The sequence below is a fragment of the Dysidea avara genome, chromosome 1, assembly GCF_963678975.1.
Source record: "Dysidea avara chromosome 1, odDysAvar1.4, whole genome shotgun sequence".
Classification (NCBI taxonomy): domain Eukaryota; kingdom Metazoa; phylum Porifera; class Demospongiae; order Dictyoceratida; family Dysideidae; genus Dysidea; species Dysidea avara.
In genome coordinates this window covers 32,920,473-32,944,871 of record NC_089272.1, presented here as the reverse complement: position 1 = coordinate 32,944,871, position 24,399 = coordinate 32,920,473, and the positions used below count along the sequence as shown (strand labels likewise).

The 24,399-nt window shown below is 38.0% G+C and overlaps 1 protein-coding gene across 7 annotated transcripts; it reads left to right on the top strand.

Annotated features, from left to right (window-relative positions):
- The first annotated feature begins 302 nt into the window (after nt 1-302).
- LOC136262185 (short-chain collagen C4-like) lies at nt 303-23,823 on the top strand. Of its 7 annotated transcripts, none has more exons than XM_066056383.1 (7): nt 303-553; nt 782-947; nt 20,531-20,629; nt 21,288-21,404; nt 21,461-21,541; nt 22,855-22,971; nt 23,029-23,823. In XM_066056383.1, the coding sequence occupies exons 1-7, from the start codon at nt 383-385 to the stop codon at nt 23,649-23,651; spliced, it is 1,374 nt and encodes a 457-aa protein (XP_065912455.1). In that variant the 5' UTR covers nt 303-382; the 3' UTR covers nt 23,652-23,823. The 7 variants fall into 7 exon arrangements, with proteins under 7 accessions (XP_065912455.1, XP_065912446.1, XP_065912437.1 ...); XM_066056374.1 differs by having other exon boundaries at nt 304-553; nt 20,531-20,620; nt 21,461-21,550; XM_066056365.1 differs by having other exon boundaries at nt 304-553; nt 21,461-21,550.
- The last annotated feature ends 576 nt before the right edge of the window (nt 23,824-24,399 follow it).

Here is a 24,399-nt window from a genome sequence, read left to right as displayed (position 1 = left end):
AGACGTGGGTTCAGCTGAAAAAAGAAACCATTGCAACCCCCCTGTATCTACCGCTGCAAAAGATAAAATTAAAGTTATGGGGTTGGTCTTCACAGAACTGCAAACGGTTATGAAACATAATCATAGATAATGTAGCTATATAGCAGCTAATTATTATCTATGGCATAATCAACATTAAAACTGAAACTTTTTCGATCCGCACATACTGGAAATGCGGACCGGATGCACACCCACACACACCACGAGTGATTATTAGAGCCATCTGCCATATGACTTCGCTAAATAAATGAGTTTGAAATACCATCAACTCCTACACACAGTTACAGTGCACTGATATATAACCTAGTCCGTTATAGACACTGTCAGTTACTATAGTGTAGAAATGACTGCTACCAACAAGGATGCTGTGTTGGTAGCTAGTTCAATACTATCAATTGTTAGTCTAGTTCTACTGTTTGGTGTGACTTGGTACTTCCAGTCATCACTGGGTCTACTACAACAACAAGTAGAGTATGACAGGGAACTGTTGTTGAAGTTACAGGAACAAGTCAATGTGAGGCTAGTGGGAAATGTGTATGTAGTATACAATTTGTAATAGTTATGTGCATAGTATGGCTACCTAAAGGCTTTGAGGATGAATCAACATAGCTACACAACTGCATGTACTAATACCAACTAAGTGTTTCGTTTTAGACAATAAAGACTGCCTTCCATTAATAATAGGTTACAATCTATAGCTAGCTACATGTTATTCTATATTACATTGTGTTACCTAATTCAGTCACAGACAGGAGCCAACTATGGTAACACCAATTCTCATCAAGATGTGAAGAGACAATCAGAAAATGATTGTCAGTGTAAAGATGGTGCACCTGGTCCTGCTGGTGAAAAAGGACAACCTGGAGAACCAGGAAAAAAAGGACGAAGAGGACAAAAGGGACCACAAGGTTTGTTAATTGGGATGGGAAATAGCAGCAATAATTATCTTTAATGCATTAAAAATAACTTTTCAATAAGACAGTAATTATTAAGGATCGTCAGGCTTAGCAATTTCCTGCTAAAACAGATAAACATTGTATAAAATAATGGCTGCATGTGCAATGTGCACTACATTGTACAAGGATCACTGGGTCATAACTTGCTCAACCTATTGACCAAATAGCTAACAAAACATGACAGCTATCAGATAAATGTATAAAGTGGAAATTGGTACAACTCTTTTCAAGTCATAGCTCCATGATCTTTAACCAGATTTCCATTCCATTATTAAAGGGTTCATATATGTACTGTAGGTTAGCTAAGTTGAGGTGGTTCTATGTGTATCATTTTTGTATGGTCATTAACTTAGAACAGGTGATTGCATATTTCTTCCAGCACTTAAAAGGCATCTTAATCTGATTGGTTTATTATTGCATCATTTGTTGTTGCACATAAAAGGCTGCAAATTCCAACAATTCTGATTGGCTACTCTAAACATCAACATTTGTTGCACTTAAAAGGCTTCTATTGTAAGCTTGTGTGATTGCCTATTCATCATTGGCTACTTTACAGTGCAATAGCCCTTTTCACTATTCGTAGTATTCATTAACTTTGTAGGGTTTCTTAATTGTCTGCTGGAGTACATTATGCGTCAACCAAAATACCACAACCTCAATAGGCTCCTGTACATTTTATCCCTTTTAAAAAAATTCTGTGGTTGTGTAACCATACTGTATATCCCAATAAACAGTGTACTAGTAAATAGACCAAAGCTTGCCCTACATGCTAGTGGTGGTCTGGGATTAATCTGTCAAGGCAATCCTGAGTAGTGAAGCGATAAAGCTGACATGATTTTGTGGTCAAAAAGCGCTATTGATATATGTGATTGGTGCTAAGAGATAGGTTTACCAGTACAATAAACCAGTAAGGACTCTCCTTTGTAATAAAAATTAACACTTTAGGTAGTAGCGAACTTACTAATCATGGTTTTTAACAATATCACTAGCATTATTAGCTCAAAAAACCAATAAACTTTATGGCTTCACTACAACACAAGATTGCCTTGACACATTAATCCCAGACCACCACCAGCCACCAGCATGTAGGGCAGGCTTTGGTCTATTTTTAACAGTATAGTGTTAATATGGTATGGTTACACAACCACAGAATTTTTAAAAAGGTCAAAAATGTATCAGCCTATTGAGGCTTGGAGTATTTTCACAGAAGAATGTACTCCAGTGCTTACATCATCAGTAATAAGTCTGATTGCATACCTTAGGCCCAAAAATGAAATGGCTTATTACATAAACAAACCATGTGATTAGGGATAAATTGCACTCCAGAATAAGTATGGTAAACTAAATCACTATGTGATTAATCATAAAACTGAATTTGAAATACTAATCAAATATAAATTAATATTAATGTGTATGCTGATCAAAACTTTGAATAAAATGAATGCAGTTACTAGTAAAACCATTTATTATCTTTGTTGTATAACCGGTACTGACTTTATCTTGATACCATCGTGGTAGCATGCAACTCAGTAGTGAGAAAGAAGCCAGCAAAGTAATACAATTCTACACTAAGTAGCTGCAAACATAATTTTGTGATGCACTTTAGTCCACTAGGCCATGTTACATTTTCACACATTTTGGTAGTTGTACAATATGACATTTATCATGCAAAGGAGTAAATTGGTAGGCTTACTATCCAGTGCAAATAGTATTGTGGTGGGTGACAAAATCATTGAGTGCAAACGTGTTCACTCAAAGCGAATGTCGTTATCACATCAACCACTCACGCCTAAATGAACAGATAGCATGTACTGTTAACAGGATGGAAATATGCAGTTACTTATTTGTTTATTGCTTTACAACACCAGATGCAAGATTATAGATTTAAAATGGCTGTACAAAAATAGTGTTTGTATAGTTTCTTTTATTACAATGTCCGTATATGTATGTTTGTATGTGTGCATGTGTCTCCATACACACAGACACACACTGGCCAATTGATGTCAAATTTGGTGGACATGCTTCACTTTTTCCCAATCACGGTGTCTCACACGATGTTTAAGCCAATTAGAAATTATAAGCGCCTCTTAAAAAGTGTAGGTCTGAAGCTGACTGCATTTTACCTCAGCATTTACAGATTTAAAGGCCACTTTCCTGCTACACAATGAACATAATTATGTAGTCTATTATGTTGCCTAGTCTAGTAATTAAGTTTAAAAACATTGTACAAATGCACCATGATGTCTGAAGTCTGGTCGTCAAGCGGATGGACTGAAACTCACTTAGCTAGTAATCGTTATTTTCCCTGAATAAATTGTTTGTACGATGTTTCTAAACTTTAGTAGCTAGGCAATATAATTGACTAGTATACTTCAGACATGGGTCAAGCACTTAGGTCAAGGGCTTGAAGCACTTTTCAAACACCTGTAAATGTGCTTACAGTAAGTACAAGCACAAGCACAAATGCTGCAATTGAGTAAATGTTTCAAATACAAAGTGAAGCACTATTAAAGTACTTGATAATTATTTTAATAAACAATTTATATTTATATCAACATATGTAGTGGTGCATGCAGTTATGCACCTATTGTTCTAAGTATTTATTGTTACAATGAATGAACATCAATTGGTAAAAAGTTTCATCTTTCAATCTGCACCTCTCAGCCGGCCTCCATGCTACACTGACTTTCCCTTACTTTCCATAGCACCTTTTGGCTGTTAAATGAGAAGCTAATTGAATCAAATAATTTTGATAAGAGCTGGTAGCTTTTGTGATTTGTTAGTGCTTTGAAAGTGCTTATAAGCACTTTTAAATATAAGTAATTAAATACCAGCACAAGCACAAATGCTACACAGTAACAAATACTTGTAAGCACTTCAAAACAAGTGTTTATTGTGCAGCAGGCGAGTGGCCTATAAATGCAGTCAACTTCAGATTTTTTTCAGCTAATTTTAAACATCATGTGAGACATCATGATGGGGAAAAATGGATTGGCCATGCAAGACTACTTGCAGAGACACCTACAGTAGTACAAGAGTATTGTGAAGTGTTTAAAATTCCAAAAAGAGTTGGATACCTGTTGGTCCTCGGGTCACCTGCTGGGACTTTGTCCCTGGGTACACTGTTTTACCTACCCTATATGACTTAGGAATGAAGAATTTATAATGAACCCTTTGAAATGCAAATTTGTGGTCAAAGTCCTACTGGCATCTGGCATAAAAGTTATGCACAACACAAGTACTTTTCTCAAATAAAATATTCTGTACACCATGGAGTAAGTTGTGCTGGTGTTGTAGAGGCATCTTATAGTGTAATATGCGTAGCAAAAGTTAGCTGGTTTATGTAATCATATGCACTTATCTCATAATATAACAACTTCAATTTATGGATTATGGGCTTCTTAAGTGGCTTCCCAACTGAAGATGGAGGGATTTTTTTCCTTGCTTTGGCCACTTTTCTGTTACATCTTATCAGCTATAAGTCATTAAGTCTAAATCTTTGAAATTAGGTTAGGCAATCCTAAGGCTGCAGCAAATGTTGCTGTCAGACCTTCAGTGCTGGTCACCATAAAGTGTTAATAATAATAATAAATAATAATAATTGCCCTCACTCTACTTTTAGGTGGCCCTGCACACTGGTAACACACTAATAATATATGGTGAGTGGTTGTTCAGAGCAAATCTGCATAGTGAATTTCCTTACACAGATTCTAGAATGCATTGTCATTGCAAGGACAAGTGACTGAACACTCCCAAAACAGATGGTTGCTCTATAGACCTTTCATGAATATGATTAAGCATAGCCAATTTATTAGTCAAAATCTTTTATCAAAGGAACATACTACCAATCCACATTCCATGTTTTACAACATTCCTGTTTTTCTTTGCCTGGTAGATATAGGGCCGCAGGAGGGAAAATTGAGTTGGTAAGGCCATTGACTATAATGTTGAAATTGCTACTATAAACATGCCAATGAGAGGAGTTGCTGCCTGTGAAGTTCAAAGCACAACCATTCTAGGGGGATCTGGGGGCATGCTCCCACAGAAAATTTTTGAAATTTAGACACTCAGATATGCAATTTTAGTGATATTTCACTGCTAGCTAGCTATATAAATATTCTCAAGCCTGTATCTGTTGTTCTTCAGACTTTCTATACTATGTATACTTGTGACCTGACATAGCTACAGGGGACACAGCATGAAACTTGCTGTATGGTTCATTTAGTTATAGCAATTAAACGTTCAAGGGGGTCTGGGGGTGCAACCCCCAGGAGCTGCAGAATTTTTGCAATTTAAAGGCTTGGAAATGCCTTAAAATTTAAATTTGTTGCTAAATTTTAAAGTAAAACTAGGTAGCAATGCAACTTTTCCCCCAAATTGCACAGGGAACCCATGCAGCATGGCCACCTTTAGCTAGGATATAATTAATCGACTAAGCAGTTAGCTGTAGCTATACAGTGAATTCACACAGCTACAATAAAAAGCTGCACAGCTACAAAAATGCAGTATACTACTATACTGGTTTGTTTGAAGTGAACGGATCATCACGTAAATATACTGGTGGACAGTCACGAGACCAATCAGTATTCGAAAATGGCGCGACTGATGTGGGTGAGACTGAGTTTGCTCAGTATCTCAACAGGACGAGTGGGTAGTTGGAGAGGAGTGATTATTACTCAAAATCTCATCCAGATGACCGCCATGTAATGTATGGGTGTACAGCTTCTTGCCACGGAATGAGTCACCTGGTTTGTCACTGCCAGCCCTTTGCCCAGTAAAAGAAGCCAAGAGAGACAAGCCAAGGAATGCTAATGATTATTTTATGAAGATTGAATTGTGATATAAGTGTGCTGGTTTAGAATCAAAGAAGGCACCTGCCTTACACGTGATAAATGCCAACTGTCAGCACACGTGATACTGTACGTAGAACCCACAATCATTTCTGTACAAAACGATACAAATGCTATGCTGTACTGTAAGGTAATTGCGAGGTACCAAGAGTTAATATTATTAACTCTTGGAGGTACTATACTACCCTTTTCATATGGTCACTTTTAAACCAGAACATTTAACCCGGGTTAACGCGTTCATATGACCACTATGACCAGGTTGAACCCAGAAGTCATAACGGAGTTCAACCCTACAAAGGAGTTGGGTTGAACTCGGGTTTAACTCAGTTTATGGCTTCAAAAGAGAGTTGTGGTTTTTAATGAATACATAAAATGCATAGAAGACAATTATCACTTAATGAATACCATCATGTGATGATTGCTTGTGAACAGAAACTGGGTTGAATGTGGGTTACTCAACCCGGTTGAACACTTTTGGTGGCCATATGAAAAGGGTGTATGACTCCAAGGTTCCGGGTTCAACCTGGTTAAGGTGGTCATATGAACATGTTAGCCTGGGTTGAATGTGGGTTCAAACTGGTTTAAAGTGACTATATGAAAAGGGTATAATATATGGTGAGTGGTTGTTCAGAGCAAATCTGCATAGTGAATTTCCTTACACAGATTCTAGAATGCATTGTCATTGCAAGGAAAAGTGACTGAATACTCCCAAAAACAGATGGTTGCTCTATAGACCTTTCATGAATATGATTAAGCATAGCCAATTTATTAGTCAAAATCTTTTATCAAAGGAACATACTACCAGTCCACATTCCATGTTTTACAACATCCCTGTTTTTCTTTGCCTGGTAGATAGTCTCACATAATGTAGCCAGTCTTTCTCTGTCACTGCCTGACAGTACCTCTACTAGCTCACATGATGCCTGAATTATAAATTATAAGCACCTACTCTGAAAAGGGTTCAGCTGTACTGGACTGCTTAGCATACTGAGGCCATTCAATCTTCACACCTCCAGCAATTGGTGGTATTAATCCAGGACATTACTTCACCTTCATGTCAAACAAGATGCATAAAAGGAAGTTTATTGGTTGAACTAATGGTGCAGTATGCACTATGCATGTATATCTATGTCCCTGGAATACGTGCTTGTGCTAACTCTCTGAACTTTAGTAACTAGGAAACTAGTGCCATCATTGTGCAGTATGAATGACCTAGTGCATGTAATGCAGTCAGCAGCTGACCCTTTTTCAGAGGTTCTCTGAAAATGCATCAGGTGCTTATAATTTCTAAATAATACACCATGTAAAGTACACCATGATGGTGGATTGGCTGTGTGAGACCAGCTGTTGTGACTTGCAGGACAATATCAAATGTGCAAACATCATGAATTACATAATAAGGGTCCCCTGGTCCACTGTTTTTACCATTCCAGCTATACCGAACTGCACCATAAATGTGTTTCAATTTTACTTAGTTGGCTTCTTTCTTGCCAGTGTTAAAACATTGTGTGGCACATCTGACTATAGCTAACTGCAGCATGAATTTGTCTGTGGCTAATTTTACTTACTAACAGTCTAGTGATTTCTTTCTCACACCATCCTGAAAAAAGTGTTACTGAACAGATGTTAAAGCATTGTGGGGTTTAGTCTTGTGCCCAGCAGGGCTTGAGCTAATGCGCAAACACTGTCTGGTGACAATGCTCAAGTTTCGTTGGCCTGGAAGTCACTGGAAATGCTATCCAGCCAAAATATTGGCTGGCCAATCAGAATCTAGGAGTTGCATATTAATTACATGAATGTATTGGAAGTTTATGAAAAAGCAGACTATTTAAAGCTATGAAGTATTTTCCTATGATAGGTTGTTCAAGAGGTTTGTTGTTAAGTTGTGTCTTTCGATCTGACCTTATAAAACCGAAGAGTGGTGACTGACATTTCACCGGTAATGAAACACTATCCTCTACTAATACAATGTATGAAGAGATCGCATCTAGTAAATCACTTTTTGTGATGTTTACTTTATTCCTAAATGGTTTTTCACTGTTTTCAAATGACTATACAACTCCTCAGTTCTTATTGGCCAGGCAATATTTTGGCTGGATTGCACTTCCGGGCCCAAGAAATTGGCACATGTCACCAGACAGTGTTTGCACATTAGCAGGAGCCTGGCTGGGCACAAGACTATGTGGCTATAATTATGTAACTGTACTACAAATGTGTTTGTGGCAAATTAGTAATTGTTTTTTCTTGTGTAGTTGGAAAAGGCAGATATGGGTGGACACTGACATTTTCAAAATACACTTTTACATGTACACAACAGTTAATTTTTCATACCTAATGTTGTTCTGTGCAGTAGTCTTTGCTTCTAGATGATCTTCGAGTAGTGCTTATCCATTTTTAAGCACATGTGCAGAGGATTGGCTGCACGCTACAGGTGTTATAGACCATGTACTGTTGTACAAGTACTCTAGAAATCTAAAACAGTTATGTAACTGTAGAGATCCACCCTAGTTTACTCTCACAGGCCAGATCCAGGAGCTCACAGCTTTCAGTATAAGGTGCAGGTGCTTATACTTACTGCAGTCCTGGCTTGCAAGGCTAAGTTGGGGCATGCCAGCCGAATCTCTGTGAGTATGCATTAGATTTTTATAGCGTGTGTACAGCAGTATATGATGTATGGTATTCTATAGAGTGCTAGCCTATCCTCCGCACATGCACTTATAAATGGATAAGCACTATTTAAAGACAATCTCTGTGTCTGGAAGCAAAAACTAATGTACAGAAAACTTTAGGTATGAAAACAACATCCATGTCCATATCAGACCATATCTGCCTTTTATACCCTTTAATTTTCTTTGCCTGTGGAGTCTTTGTGTGGCACACCTGTACCACACATTTGTTTGTGGCTAATTAATGAACATTTTTATCTGGTCTGTTTTCACCAATGTTAAAAGCATTGAGTGGCACATGCCTGACTATAACTGCAGCATAAATTTGTTTGTGGCTAATGAGTGGAAACTTTTCTTATATTGCTAGCATTTAGTGATAACTTGCAAATATGACTTGGCCAGTAAAAATAAGTCAGCTAACAACTGTAATGATTCTTCCAACTTTGCTGCCGATACATAAATTAATGGTGGTACCAAATATACATCTTTGTTGTTTACCTACTTGCTGTACATAAACACCATGCAGTGACCCCAGAACTACTTCTTGGAATATCAAGACACACGGTAGTGTGTCGTGCGGCCCAAGAAGCCGGCGCGCCACACCGTGAGTATATTGACAGGAAGAACGAAAACGTCATTTTCACACCTTTGTATATCGGTGATCACTTATCTGATTGGAACCAAATTTGCTACACAGTTGCCCGCCAGCCAAGGGAGTCTACATTCCAAATTTGAAGGAAATCGCTCCAGCCATTTCCGAGATACGAGCTGCCAAAGTTTCGTTTTTTTCTTCTTCTTCTTCGTCTTTTCGCACACTTGCAAAAATTGCTATAACAAGCAAACGCGTACTCCGATCGCCTTGAAATTTGGCACACAGAAAGGGAGTCCAAAGGCGAATCCTAGCATCAAATTTGGTACAAATCCGATGAATGGTTCAGGAGTTATGACCGATTATTCGCGTAAAACAAGATCGATTTGTTGTCACGCCTACAGGGTAAACCGCTTCATGGAATGAGTTGAAAATTGCTATGTAGATGGAGTAACCATCGTAGGAGTGCCTTTTGGTGGTTTGAAAGGAATCGAGATAAAAAACACGGAGATATGACACAAAACCCAACCTGTGTCACAATTACGCGATCGATTTTTATGAATAAAAAAGTATTAGTTTTCACGCCTACTAGGCAAACCGCTTAGAGCAATGAGCTGAAAATCGGTGTATAGCTGGAATAATCTTCATAGAAAGTCCTTGCAGTAGTACAGAAGAATCAGATTACAAACCACTGAGTTATGATTCGAAAGCCAACTCCGTGTAGCAAATGCGAGATCGAGATACTCTAATAGAACAGTCACCCTAATAGAGCATTCGGCTAATTTATTTACTCCATTATAGAATTTTATTACATCACAAGTTATTCTGTAGGGAGTTCAGCTGCAAACAGTTAATCTTATAGACAGTTCAGCAAGAAGACAGCCACCATGTGGAGAGTTAAGCAAATATACCACTATAGAGATTCAGAACATTACAAGTCACACTGAAGAAAGTTCAGCTATAAACAAGTCATGCACTGTGTAGAGAATTCAGCTACAATTAAGTCACTCTCTAGAGAATTCAGTTACACAGAATTCTGCTACACACAAGTCACTGTGGAGAGAGTTCAGCTACAAACAAATTACCCTTTAGAGTGATCAGCTACAAACAAAACACTTTGCAGGGTGTTCAACTGCAACAAATCAATTACCTTTAGAGCGATCAGCAATGAACAAATCAACACAAATCTACCTGTAGAGAGATCAGCTAGAAACAAACCACCCTGAAGAGAGTTCAGCTACAAAAAATCACCCTGTAGAGACATCAGCTAGAAACTAGACACAATGTAAGGAGTTCAGCTACAAGCAATCACCCTGTAGAGAGTTCAGCTAAAACAAATCAACCTGCAGAGAGATCAGCTACAAACAAATCACCTTATAGAGAGTTCAGCTACAAACAGATTACCTGTAGACAGATCGGCTACAAACAAATCAACCTGCAGAGAGATCAGCTATATACACACAAATCAACTTGTAGAGAGATCAGCTACAAACAAATCACCCTGTAGAGAGATCAGCTAGAAACTACACACAATGTAAGGAGTTCAGCTACAAACAAATCACCCTGTAGAGAGATCAGCTACAAACTAGACACAAAGTAAGGATTTCAGCTACAAGCAAATTACCCTGTAGAGAGTTCATCTACAAACAAATCAACCTGTAGAGCAATCAGCTAGAAACAAATCACCCTGAAGAGAGGTCAGCTACAAAAAATCACCCTGTAGAGAGATCAGCTAGAAACAAATCACCCTGAAGAGAGGTCAGCTACAAAAAAATCACCCTGTAGAGAGATCAACTACAAACAAATTGCCCTGTAGAGAGATCGGCTACAAACAAATCAACCTGCAGAGAGATCAGCTACACACAAATCAACTTGTAGAGAGTTCAGCTACAAACAAATTACCCTGTAGAGAGATCGGCTACAAACAAATCAGCCTGTAGAGAGTTCAGCTAAAACAAATCAACCTGCAGAGAGATCAACTACAAACAAATCACCTTATAGAGAGTTCAGCTACAAACAAATTACCCTATAGAGAGATCGGCTACAAACAAATCAACCTGCAGAGAGATCAGCTACACACAAATCAACTTGTAGAGAGATCAATTACAAACAAATCACCCTGTATAGAGATCAGCTAGAAACTACACGCAATGTAAGGAGTTCAGCTACAAATAAATCACCTTATAGAGAGTTCAGCTACAAACAAATCACTCTGTAGAGAGATCAGCTAGAAACTGGACACAATGTAAGGAGTTCAGCTACAAGCAAATCACCCTTTAGTGAGTTCAGCTACAAACAAATCAACCTGCAGTGAAATCACCTACAAAAAAAGCACCTTGTACAGAGTTCAGCTACAAACAAATTACCCTGTAGAGAGATCGGCTACAAACAAATCAACCAGTAGAAAGATCAGCTACACACAAATCAACTTGTAGAGAGATCAGCTACAAACAAATCACCCTGTAGAGAGATCAGCTAGAAACTAGTCACAATGTAAGGAGTTCAGCTACAAGTAAATCACCCTGTAGAGAGTTCAGCTAAAACAAATCAACCTGCAGAGAGATCAGCTACAAATAAATCACTTTATAGACAGTTCAGCTACAAACAAATTACCTTGTAGAGAGATCGGCTGCAAATTAATCAACCTGCAGAGAGATCAGCTACACACTAATCAACTTGTAGAGAGATCAGCTACAAACAAATCACCCTGTAGAGAGATCAGCTAGAAACTAGATACAATGCAAGGAGTTCAGCTACAAGCAAAATCACCCTTTAGTGAGTTCAGCTACAAACAAATCAACCTGCAGTGAGATCACCCACAAAAATGCACTTGTACAGAGTTCAGTTACAAACAAATCACCCTGTAGAGAGATCAGGTAGAAGAATTCACCTTGTAGAGAGTTCATTTACAAAGAAACCATCATATAGAGAGTTCAGCTACAAAGAAATTACCCCGTAGAGAGTTCAGCTAGAAGAAGTCACCTTGTAAAGAGTTTAGCTACAAAGAAACCATCATGTACAGAGTTCAGCTACAAAGAAACCACCTGTACAGAATTCAACTACAAACAAATCACCCTGTATAGAGATCAGCTAGAAGAAGTTACCTTGTAGATAGTTCAGCTACAACAATTCACCCTGTAGAAAGATCATGCTAGAAGAAGTCACCTTGTAGAGTGTTCAGTTACAAAGAAACCATCATGTAGAGAGTTCAGCTGCAAACAAATCACTCTGTAGAGAGTTCAGCTACAAAGAAACCGCCATGTAGAGAGTTCAGCCTCATACAAACCACCTAGTAGAGAATTCAACTACAACAAATCACCCTGTAGAGAAGAAGTTACCTTGTAGAGAGTTCAGCTACAAAGAAACCACCACGTAGAGAGTTTAGCTGCAAACAATTCACCTGTAGAGAGTTCAGCTAGAAACAAATCACCCCGTAGAGAGATCAACTGGACGAAGTCACCTTGTAGAGAGTTCAGCTACAAAGAAACCATCATGTAGAGAGTTCAGCTGCAAACAAACCACCCTGCAGAGAGTTCAGCTACAAAAAAATCACCCTGTAGAGAGTTCAGCTAGACGAAGTCACCTTATAGAGAGTTCAGCTACAAAGAAACCATCATGTAGAGAGTTCGGCTATAAAGACACCACCATGTAGAGAGTTTAGCTGCAAACAAATCACCTGTTACAGAGAGTTCAGCTACAAAGAAACCATCCTGTATATAGTTCAGCTACATTTCAAGTCACCTAGTAGAGAGATCAGCTGCAAAAAAAATCCTGTGGGGAATAATGAGCATGTAATAAATATATGTGACCCGGTCTGCGAAAAGGGCTCTTATAGCCTTTCCAATTGCATATATATGGTAACCCATAACTTGACTGGTGAATATGGTACAAGCCTACAATTTGGTCACTCAACAACCCTAACCTGGCAGTAGCTGTGGGTGTAATTACATGGTGATAGCTTTAGTAGATTAGGAGTTATGATTAGCCAAACATGGATAATTGGAAAGGCTATAAGAGCCCTTTTCGCAGACCGGGTCACATATGAAACTATATAATTTGTATAATTACTAATAAAATCAAAAATAATTGAAGTACTAAAATTCTTCTTTAAGTTCTTTTCTTCTTCCTGTGGTAAAGAAAAAAAACACATGGGTTAAAAAAACCCCCAAAGCCAGCCATAGGCCGGCTTTGCAGTATACAAATACAAAAAGAAGTGATATCTAATCAAAAACAGCCAAGCTGTAAAAAAAGGTGCGGCCCCCATAAAGGCCATGGTGAAAAAAGATGTGAAATCCAAGGTGGCGGCCAAGAAATGGCTGTGATGGTAAGTTAATGGTTACATTTTAATAACGGCAATTCAGGTGAATTTTGTGCCGCTTGGTCTTGGCACCAAATTTACCTGAATTGTTGTTATTAAAATGTAACCATTAACCTACCATCACAGCCATTTCTTGGCCGCCACCTTGGATTTCACATCTTTTTTCACGATGGCCTTTATGGGGGCCGCACCTTTTTTTACAGCTTGGCTGTTTTTGATTAGATATAATAATACAGTAGTATAGCCACAATGTTTATGAATAGGCTAAGTACCAGCTTACCTGTGTGATTCTTTTATTGTGCTATCTGCACACATCTACAAATGCATTAATATTCTTTACTGGTGAGGATTGCAATATGTGTTTAGACCACAGCAAGTTGAAATACTTGAATTTCATTGGCTACTTACAGGTATCTAAATCTTGTAGATCCCTTGTTTATGTCTCAATAGATCCCTGTCTCTGGGGTGATACAAAACATGGCAATTACGTGCCTGTAACATCAGCAATGCATGGGAGTTTAACTGGGTAGTGAGTGCTGTTACAAGTTACAGGGGGCTTGTTCTACTCGCGAACGTTACATGTTTCATGTTACAAGGTACAACAAGCAGCAGCAAAGGTACACGAATGAGCTGTGGTCTAAATTAGTTAGACACAGGGTTTTATGGAATATAGAAACTCTCAGGCCCTGTAGTAGCGCCCTCTCTTCGCTCATGTGCCACAACTCAGAGCCTTTCGGGTTTCTAAATTCCATAGAACCCTGTGTTTCGATGTCTAACTATTATTTAAAGTTTGGTTTTCAGTTAAAATGCACAGCCTAACCATTTATTACTATACAGTGGATATAAAATATGCAAAAAAGTGCATTCGGTGCGAATTGCTGTTAATGTGATTCAGTGTGAATGCAACCAATTCATTGTGAAGAAAAGTTGACGAACATCAGGTTGGTAAATGTATAATTGTTCAATCATTGTATGTACTCTTAGTTCATTTGTGAAGAAAAAGTGTACTACAAGTATATAGCTAAAGACCCTAACTGAAAAGGTTAATTGGCTTTTCACAAAGGACCATCCAGAAATTTTGGCAAAAATCCTCAACCCTATATAATTATGACAGTTACACATACAACACTCCAAGTACTAAGTACCATCAGGAGCTCACAAGTGCCGCAAGATGCTTGTATAATGTAAGCTCCTGGTACCACTGAAAGTAAGCACTTTTTATATTACACTGCATATTATTACTGTGCAGACCTCTGAAAAGAGTATGATGCACAGATCACAAACAAACAACAAACAAATAGCTTAATCAATATTAATAATTGTTGCTAGACCAGCTAGTCTTTGCTTAAATTGATCAATGTCCTTAGAGTCAATCACGTGCTAGGGTAGAGAATTCCAGAGTTTGATATAGCAGAGGGAAAGAAGGAATATAGATAAGAATCAATTCTTGTCATTGGTTGTATAAATCTCTTGCTATGACCTCTTGTATCATATAACATTGGTACAGGTGTTAGGTAAGAATTTGCTGAGATGTCAATGAGGTGATTACTGAGTGATCTTAAACATCATAATAGCTTTCTGTTCTTCTCTACATTCAGCAAGGGTCAACCACTTTAGGTTTGTTAGCATTTGTGTAACACTGGCATGAGGGTAGAAGTTATGCATTACAAATCTTGCTGCTTGCCACTGACTTCTTTCTATTATATTGATATCCTTTTGTGTGTGTGGTGACCAAATAATGGCTGTATATAATCTAATATAGGCTTTACCATCGCTTTGTAACAATTACTTTTAATTTCAAGTGGGCAGTTATGCAAATTTTGTTGCAGAAATCCGTTGGTTCTGTTAGCTTTGTTGGTAATTTGCTTTATATGTTCAGACTAAGTAAGATTGTGACTAATTGTTACACCTAAGTACTTAGCATGGGTAACTTCCTTAATTTCTTTGTTTTGAATTTTATATCGGTTTAGAATTGGATGTTTTTTGTTGGTTATTCTGAGAAACTCACACTTTTGAGGGTTAAATACCATTTTCCATTCATCAGCCCACTTTCCGAGAGGATCCAGATCTCTCTGTAACTGTTGGCAGTCCTGCTCTGAATGAATAGTAGCATAAAGTAACACATCATCAGCATACAGTTTAATTTTGGATAATGTCCCATTTGGAAAATCATTAATAAAGCACAGGAAGAGTAATGGGGCCAAGACAGTACCCTGGGGTACACCAAAAGTTACTGTAGATGAATCACTCTGCTGACCCTCAACTTTTCACGCTGGGATCTTTGTAGAACAAAATGTTGTATCCAGTCTAGTAATTTTCCTCGGATACCATAAAGTTTGTGGAACAAATGCTGGTGGGGATGCTTTGTTGAATGCCTTAGAGAAGTATAAAACAACAACGTCAATCTGCTCATTTTTGTTTACGTTCTCAGCAAAATTATTTACTGTTAGCAATAACTGAGTCTCACATGGTCGCCCTTTGCAGAAGCCATGTTGTTGATCACACAAGATGTTATATTTACTAAGATGAGCATAAATATGTGAATAGACAATGTGTTCTAATAGTTTTGAGCAAACACAAGTTAATGACACAGATCTGTAGTTACTAGTACTGGATCTGTCACCCTTTTTTTAAACAGTGGTATGACATTTGCCTCTTTCCAGTCTATAGGTTGTTGTAATGAGGCTTGGAATATAAAAGATAAGGATGGAGCAATCTCTTCACAATAGATGTGCAGGTATTCCATCAGGTCCACAGGCTTTATGTACATCCGGGGTCCTAAGCAGTTCAGGGACACCATTAGTTTCGACAAGAATTGGGTTGATGTCTGGTTTCGATTGTTCATGTATCATGGGGAGAGCTTCTACTGTTACTGAAGTAAATACTGAGGTGAAGTAGTCATTAAGTATTTGAGCTTTAGCAGAACTATCATTAATTACACTGTTTTCAACCTTTGAAGGTGCTACACCACAATGATCTTTCTTTTGACTCTTTATAAAGTTCCATAACCTTTTTGATACAGTACCATTTGAATCAAGTGATCCTTCAATACAGTTATTGTATACGTTACGGCATTCTCTTTGGACTTCACGTTTGAAATGTTGATAAGAGTCCCAGTTCCTACTGCAAATAGATTGTCTGGCTAGGTTATACAAGCACTGCTTTTTACGTGATAAACGCTTTATGCAATTGGTTACTCACAGTTGTTTAGTCCCAGTGCTGAAGTGTTTGGTTGGTACATGGGATAAACTGTCAAAACACATTTGTTTGAACGCATTCCATAAAATATCAACTGGCATAGACAAGCCGTACTTGCTTAAGAAGGTGTTGGTTTATAGTTTCTTTTATGCCTACCATATCTGCCTTATTCCAAAGAAAAGATTTTTGCTGAGTACATTGCTGATGAGTGATGGAAACAAACGATTCAATATAGACTGCCTCATGGTTGCTAATACCTGCAACGGGACTGCAACTATGTACAAGGGATAGTCTACTTGTAATGAAAATATCTAAAATGTTGTTTCCCCTTGTTGGAAAATTAACTGCTTGAGAGAAACCATATTCTTGAACAAAATTGAGCATAGTATCGCACAAAATAAGAGGATATGCAGAGGAATTGTTTGCCCAGTCAATGCTTGGCAGGTTAAGGTCACCGATAAGCCAGGTGGGAACATTTGTGATGGTTGTAAATAAATTACACAGATTATCTATACTTTGGATATCTTTATTTGGTGGTCTATAAAAAGAGCAAATTTTCAGAAGTTGACAGTTGTTTAGAATAACCTTACACACCACAGCTTCTGCGCCATTATCAAACACAAGTTCTTGACAGTTTATAGAGCTTCAACATGCCAAAAGTACCCCACTGTAGCCATCAGCCCTATCTTTTCTGAATGCATAATATCCATCAGGAAAGAACTCAGAGGAAGAAATGTCAGATGAGAGCGAGGTTTCACTCACTGCTATAACATCAGGGTCATATTTGTCAAGTAAAACAGCAAGGGAGGCACGTTTTGCTACAATGCTTTGGCTATTCAGAAAAATCAGCTTTGGAGATTCAGTACTGTTGGAATTCAAATTGAGTTTGGAAAAGAATTTTGGCAGGAATCATTTAGTAAAGAGTAAAACATGTTATCAGGAACACTGATTACTAGAGTTGGTAGTGGCAGATGATTGAGGACGATGAGTTATTGTGACAATGACATTATTTCTGATCATCAAATTCAGTTCACCATTTGACCTCCTACGTTTCAATTGAATAACCAACTTCTGGTACTTTTCCCTTTCTAATTTTGTTCTATTTGGGGGAGATATAAACGTTCTTGAATTGTTGGTGTTTGCGGAGTCTGCTGGACTGTGACAGGATAGTGTCTCTAATAAGTGCATCATCAAAACAGACCAACAAGGGTCTTACTTTTGGACCATTTCATCTACCAAGGCATGCAGTTCTAGTTAACTGTACTTCTTCAAGACTGAATACAGTTGAGAACAATTCTTGAACCTTTAATTGGTCAGAGCTGGTGTCAAATGCCTAACTGAAATTGTAAAGAATCAAATTTTTGCTTCTACGTTGTCTGTCTACGAGTTCATCAAGTATGGTTAGTGTTGGTGAAATTGAGACAGATGAGCTTGCAGTTGTTTGGGTATTGGTGGCAGATGGCTCTGAAACAGAATTTATCTCCATCTGAAGGTTACTATTTCTATTAAGAAAGTTATCAATTTTAGATGATAATTCATTAACTGACTGTTTAAGAGAGATGTACTTGTCTGAAAGCGATTCAGATGAATCCTCAATAGATAGAGATTTAGCACTATGTGACAGTTTCCAATCAGAAACAAGTTGCTTGATTCAATTGTTACAATAATTCGATTCACAATAGTATGATATATTTGCAACAGCCGAACATATTTCATTCAACTTATTGTATAACTCATTTGTATCCCTTCACACTGGCTAAGTACCCAGACATGGCATAAGTAACACTGTATAGCCTTACTTTCTGCAGTGCAATATTTGTCACAGTGGGGACACCTATTGCCAGGAATTAGTAGCTGAAGGTTGCCTTCTTCCAGTCTAGCTGGGGAGTCTGCAGACATATCTCTCATCTTTTTAGTGGCCGAGTGTCTCCGCCTGGTCTCTCTGGGAATTTGGCAGCCATCCAGATTTCCCACCAGTTATTCTAAATGAAATGCACCACGCAAAAACCACTACAAACAACGTAAAACTGGCCTTGAAAGGTACCGTTAAGTTCCAAAGATGCCACAGTACCACAGCGTTTAGGTTTAAAAGTAGTATATAGAGAGGACATTTGTCTGCCAAATTGATGGCACAACTCCAGTCACATGCTTTTTTTGTGCTGACACCACATTTTTTACCCAGTAATATCAGTACAGCAAGCATCAATAGCATGAGCAGTATCAGCCAGATAATTTGGGAGTCTGGTAGGTGTTGTTGGTCCAGCAGGCATTGTCAGTTCAAATGATAACTCACATCCACCCATCAGGCAGTTGGCTGATACTGCTCATGCTTGCCGTACTGCTATCACCGGGTCTGAAACTAACAAAATGTGGTGTCAACACAAGTATATACTTGTTTTTAGCAGTACCAGGAGCTTATAAACATCTTCCTGTGCTTGTGAGCTCCTGACTTGGAGTATTAAATCTTGTTGTAGCTAGGGTTGATGATTTTTGCTGACAGAGATGGTCCATTGTGACAAGCCTTCCTACCTACGTAGGTCTTCAGTTACCTGAAGCGTTTCCATACACTTTGCCTTCACAAATAAAATGAGATTATATGCAATGATTGTGCAATTATGCATCGTTACTGGAAATCTGCTTTACTAGAAATATTTTCCTAATGGGAGAAGTGATCCTGGTTATTGAATATTTCCTAATATACTGCCTCTGTTGTTTTATTCCACCAAAATCAGATGTTAATACAAAGAATGTTTTTGATTGATTCACCTCTGACCTGCACTAATTTTCATGTATTTTTCCAGAAATGTATGGTAAAATATCAATTTGTAAGCAAATATAAAATGGAAATTAAAGAAAGGGTGTGTCCTCTGCTTTACTGGATAGATAGCTATGGCCATGTTTTTATGAAAGTATGTGGCAATTTATTAATTTAAGGACACACCCTTTCTGCCAAATTAGCCAAAATGGTGAAATGCATATGTATGCTTTTACTACAGCTCTATCTACGTACAGTAAGTGTGCATGTACAGTGTGGTTACAATGCACTCACCATGTTTACAGGACGGCTGCTTTGTTAATTCTTATGCTAGCAATATCAAGTGGCAGTGCGCTAAACCAAAGAATATGGCAGTATAGCCATATGCACTTGTATATAATCACACATTAAAACAATGTGCAAAACACAGCACAGGTACAAAGACAGTACACACTCCAGGGCTATAATCTATGTTATTATTGATGCGATAACTATACGTGGGTGGGCCCAGTTCACTGATACGTGTATCATGCATGGGCAGACAAATCCGCCAGTTTCCTGTTGTCCTAACGTCATTATGTTAAGTAATGCATTGGCATATTTAATTATTTATTTATTTATGATTATGAAGAATACTGAAAAGTAGTTACAAACTGATATATTCAGAGAGCTGGAGGTTACAACAAATCACAAAATAAGATTAAGTTATAGTTTATCTAAAAACACTTCCAGAAATTGAGATTCTATGGTGTCAATGAGTAGATTGTTCCAACCGTGAATAGATCTGGGGTTCTAGTGAAAGAGATATCCATATCAAAACTTATTTAAATATTCTGGATTTCTGAATAGGTTATGCCCGTTTCATATAAAATAACACCATCTTCTAAACAAGGCACCATAACTTCTGCATACTGTGGTTAACAGATACAAGGTTTGGTTTATCGTATTCCTTGATGAAAGGCGATTCAATTCATGTGTATGGTCAGAGTCTTATTAAGCATCCATAGAATGATACCAAATTTGTTGAGGATAACAACTTGTAAGTTGGAATTTTCCCAATGAGATAATTAAACGAGGATTCATGGGTCCTAAAGGAGAACTAGGTGATATACACTGATATTCTTAAATATCACATTATAATTTCAAACATATTTACTAGGACCAACTGGACATCCTGGACCACAAGGAGGATTGGGACTGAAAGGAGAGCAGGGTGTTCCAGGACCAGCTGGTCCTCCAGGACAGAAAGGTGATAAAGGTGAGAGGGTTGGAGGAGCTTTGTATAAGATGGGGACATGATGAGTATCCATCAACTGCACAATTGGTGTAACAGGCTATACGGAGCGTATTGCTAGTAATCCACAATGTCTACCACTAGACCCAAACTTTCTCACACAGAATCTTGATGTATGGAACCGAATATGAAAATGTTGAGGGGAAACATGACCATTATGTACCATGTGCAGCATGTTACAGTATATAAAAGCACGAGGGCCGCAGGCCTGAGAACTAAGGGTGCATAATATCAGCAAAACCTGGCACAGTTGTGGTATAAGTGGGATATATCACTCTAGGCACACTCACCTGATAGGTGAAAGAACTACAGAGCACTCACCTGGATTTTTACATGCATCAGTATCTGATGATCAATAGCATGGGCTAATACCATTAGAAAATTATTCATTATGCACACAGTACCATAAAAAGTGCGATTGTGTGATCTGGTTTTTAGTTGTAGCATTTTAGCTACTAACTTTGTTATTGGGACAATAAGTACGTAAGTTAATGATTAGTTAGGACTATGTTACTCACCAAGAAAGTGAAGGTAAAGGAGACAAGGGTGATCAAAGAATTGATGAATTTTAAGCTCAAACATACTACAGTACGTAGTGACAATAGTTTTAATTATACTGTAGGACCTAGTGGTATGAAAGGAGAATCTGGACCAAATGGACTGAGAGGAGAAATGGGAAACAAAGGAGAAAGGGGTAATAATGGCTTACGAGGATTCATGGGTCCTAAAGGAGAACTAGGTGATATACACTGATATTCTTAAACACCACATTATAATGTCAAACACATTTACTAGGATTTCCTGGACCACAAGGAGAATTTGGGCAGAAAGGAGAGCGGGGAATTCCAGGAGCAGGTGGTCCTCCAGGACAGAAAGGTGATAGAGGTGAGAGGGTTGGAGGAGCTTTGTATGTAAGATGGACATGATGTGCTGCACATTTCAACTGGTTTATAGTGGAAGAACTGGTGGAGCAGGCCATACAGAGCGTATTGCTAGTAATCCACAATGTCTACCACTAGACCCCAACTTTCTCACACCAATTAGTGGGAATCAACATTACAGAGGCTTGATGTATGGAACCAAATATGGAATGCCAAGTTGAAGGGAAACATGACCATTATGTACCATGTACAGTATGTTACAGTATATAGAAGCATGAGGGCTGCAGACCCGAGAACTAAGGGTGGATAATATCAGCAATACAGTTGTCAGTGTTGGGAATAACGCGTCACTATAATTATAGTAACGCGTTACATAGTAGTTATTACATTTTGTGATTTCAAGTAATATAACGCATTACTATTCATAGTCTAGTAATATAATTAAAGTTACTTTCAAGCAAGTAACGAAAAGTAACATGTTACTATGTAACATGTTACAGTTCGTTAGCGACGTGTAATGATATCCATAACACACTACCAGGTCCATTACTAACCAATTAGTATTACTCAACAGCTTAGTGGCTGCAATAATCTACTGCCCAGATCCCCTGTAATAAAATTATCCGCACCTCAGACTACTGGTCACGTGACTTGCCAGTAATGTTTAGGTATGGCTGAAGTGGTAAAAACAGTGCATGAGCACCTCTACACTGGTGCAAGAAGCCAGTAGCTATATTTACATGAGTGTTTACTATATGTTGGCTCAGTAACTAACATGCAAGGTGTAAAGGAAAGGTGTGTGGTCAGTAAATTAATGTAACATATTAAGTTACTTTTCGTTTGGAGTAATATGTAACTGTAACTTATTAATTTCCCAAAAGTAAAGAGTAATATGTAATATATTACATTGACAAAGTAACTTTCCCAACACTGACAGTCGTGGTATAAGTGATATCACTCTAGGAACACCCACCTGATAGGTGAAAGAACTACAGAGCATCAGTTCACCAAGATTTTTATACATCAATATCTGATGATCAATAGCATGGGCTAATACCATTAGAAAATTATTCATTATACTTTACACACAGTGCCATAAAAAATTGCAATTGTGTGATCTGGTTTTTAGTTGTAGCATTTTAGCTACTAACTTTGTTATTGGGACAATAATTACGTAAGTTAATGATTAGTTAGGACTATGTTACTCACCAAGAGAATGAAGGTAAAGGAGACAAGGGTGATCAAAGAATTGATGAATTTTAAGCTCAAACATACTACGTAGTGACAATAGTTTTAATTATACTGTAGGACCTAGTGGTATGAAAGGAGAACCTGGACCAAATGGACTGAGAGGAGAAATGGGAAACAAAGGAGAAAGGGGTAATAATGGCTTACCAGGATTAACAGGTCTTAAAGGAGAACTAGGTGATATACGCTGATATTCTTAAACACCACATTATATTGTCAAAACATATTTATTAGGACAAGCTGGATTTCCTGGACAACAGGGAGTGAAAGGAGTGCAGGGTATTCCAGGAACAGTTGGTCTTCCAGGACAGAAAGGTGATAAAGGAGAGAGGGTTGGAGGAGCTTTGTATGTAAGATGGGGACATGATGGTTGCTCATCAGCTGCACAATTGGTGTATAGTGGAAGAACTGGTGGAGCAGACCACAAACAGGGTAGTGCTAGTAACCCACAATGTCTACCACTAGACCCCAAATTTCTCACACCAATTAGTGGGAATCAAGATTACAGAGGCTTGATGTATGGAGCTGAATATGAAAATATTGAAGGGAAACATGACTCAGATGTACCATGTGCAGTATGTTATGTCACTCAACGTTCTACAGTCTACATGCTCCCTGCCAAGTTTACTTGTCCTAGTGGATGGACCAGAGAATACCACGGGTATCTGATGTCCGGGCATCATGGTCATGGCCGTCTTCAATTTATTTGTGTGGATATGGCATTTAAGTCTGTCAGTAGCACATCAGCAAATGATAATGGTGTACAATTACACCCTGTGGAGGGGAGATGTGGATCACTTCCTTGTCCTCCATATGATAACACCAATGAATTATCTTGTGCAGTGTGTACAAAGTGATAAATGCTACATAGAACTCTTGTGTGGGCTACTTATATACATTAGTTTTAGTACACATGAAAGAACTCATGATCATGTGCAGTGTTTCTAGGCCACTTTAGATTTAATGTGAACCCTTATACATGGTTAATATGCTAGTGTGTTTTCTATTATTCTTGTAGTGAATACAGTACTTCTTTGTTGTCTATAGTACAACTCATTTAGAGTTTGTAGTCACTTACACATGTTCACTTTGTCACCTGTATTGCTTCAAGCAATTTTGTAAATCATGACACAAAGAAACATGGTGCTTTTCCATGTCTCATTCAACACTCCAGCATTGTGTCCATTGCTCTTGAACAACTCAGTTTATCCATCTTGCTGAGGTAAGCAGAGCTTGCTAATTTCATCTTTTGCCATCATTAGGCACCGGCCGATTATGCCGGCATAATTTAAAGCATAATAGGTGACCAAAAGCATCAAGCATAATGCCAGCATAATAGGGACGTTGTTTGAAAAATTAATTAAATGCGCAATATGCGCGCTTGAAAGAAAGCAAATATTCACTGCCAATATATTATTAGTGCATTTCATAATTAGAAACACGTATTAAACCGTTTCTTTGTTGGTTATTCACACTTTGCAGAAATAAGATCGAGATACTCTAATAGAACAGTCAGGAAAGGCTGGTATATTCTAATAAAACAGTCAGTTCTAGAGCATAATCTTGATTTTGAAAGCATAATTTTGAGCATAATAGGCTTAATTT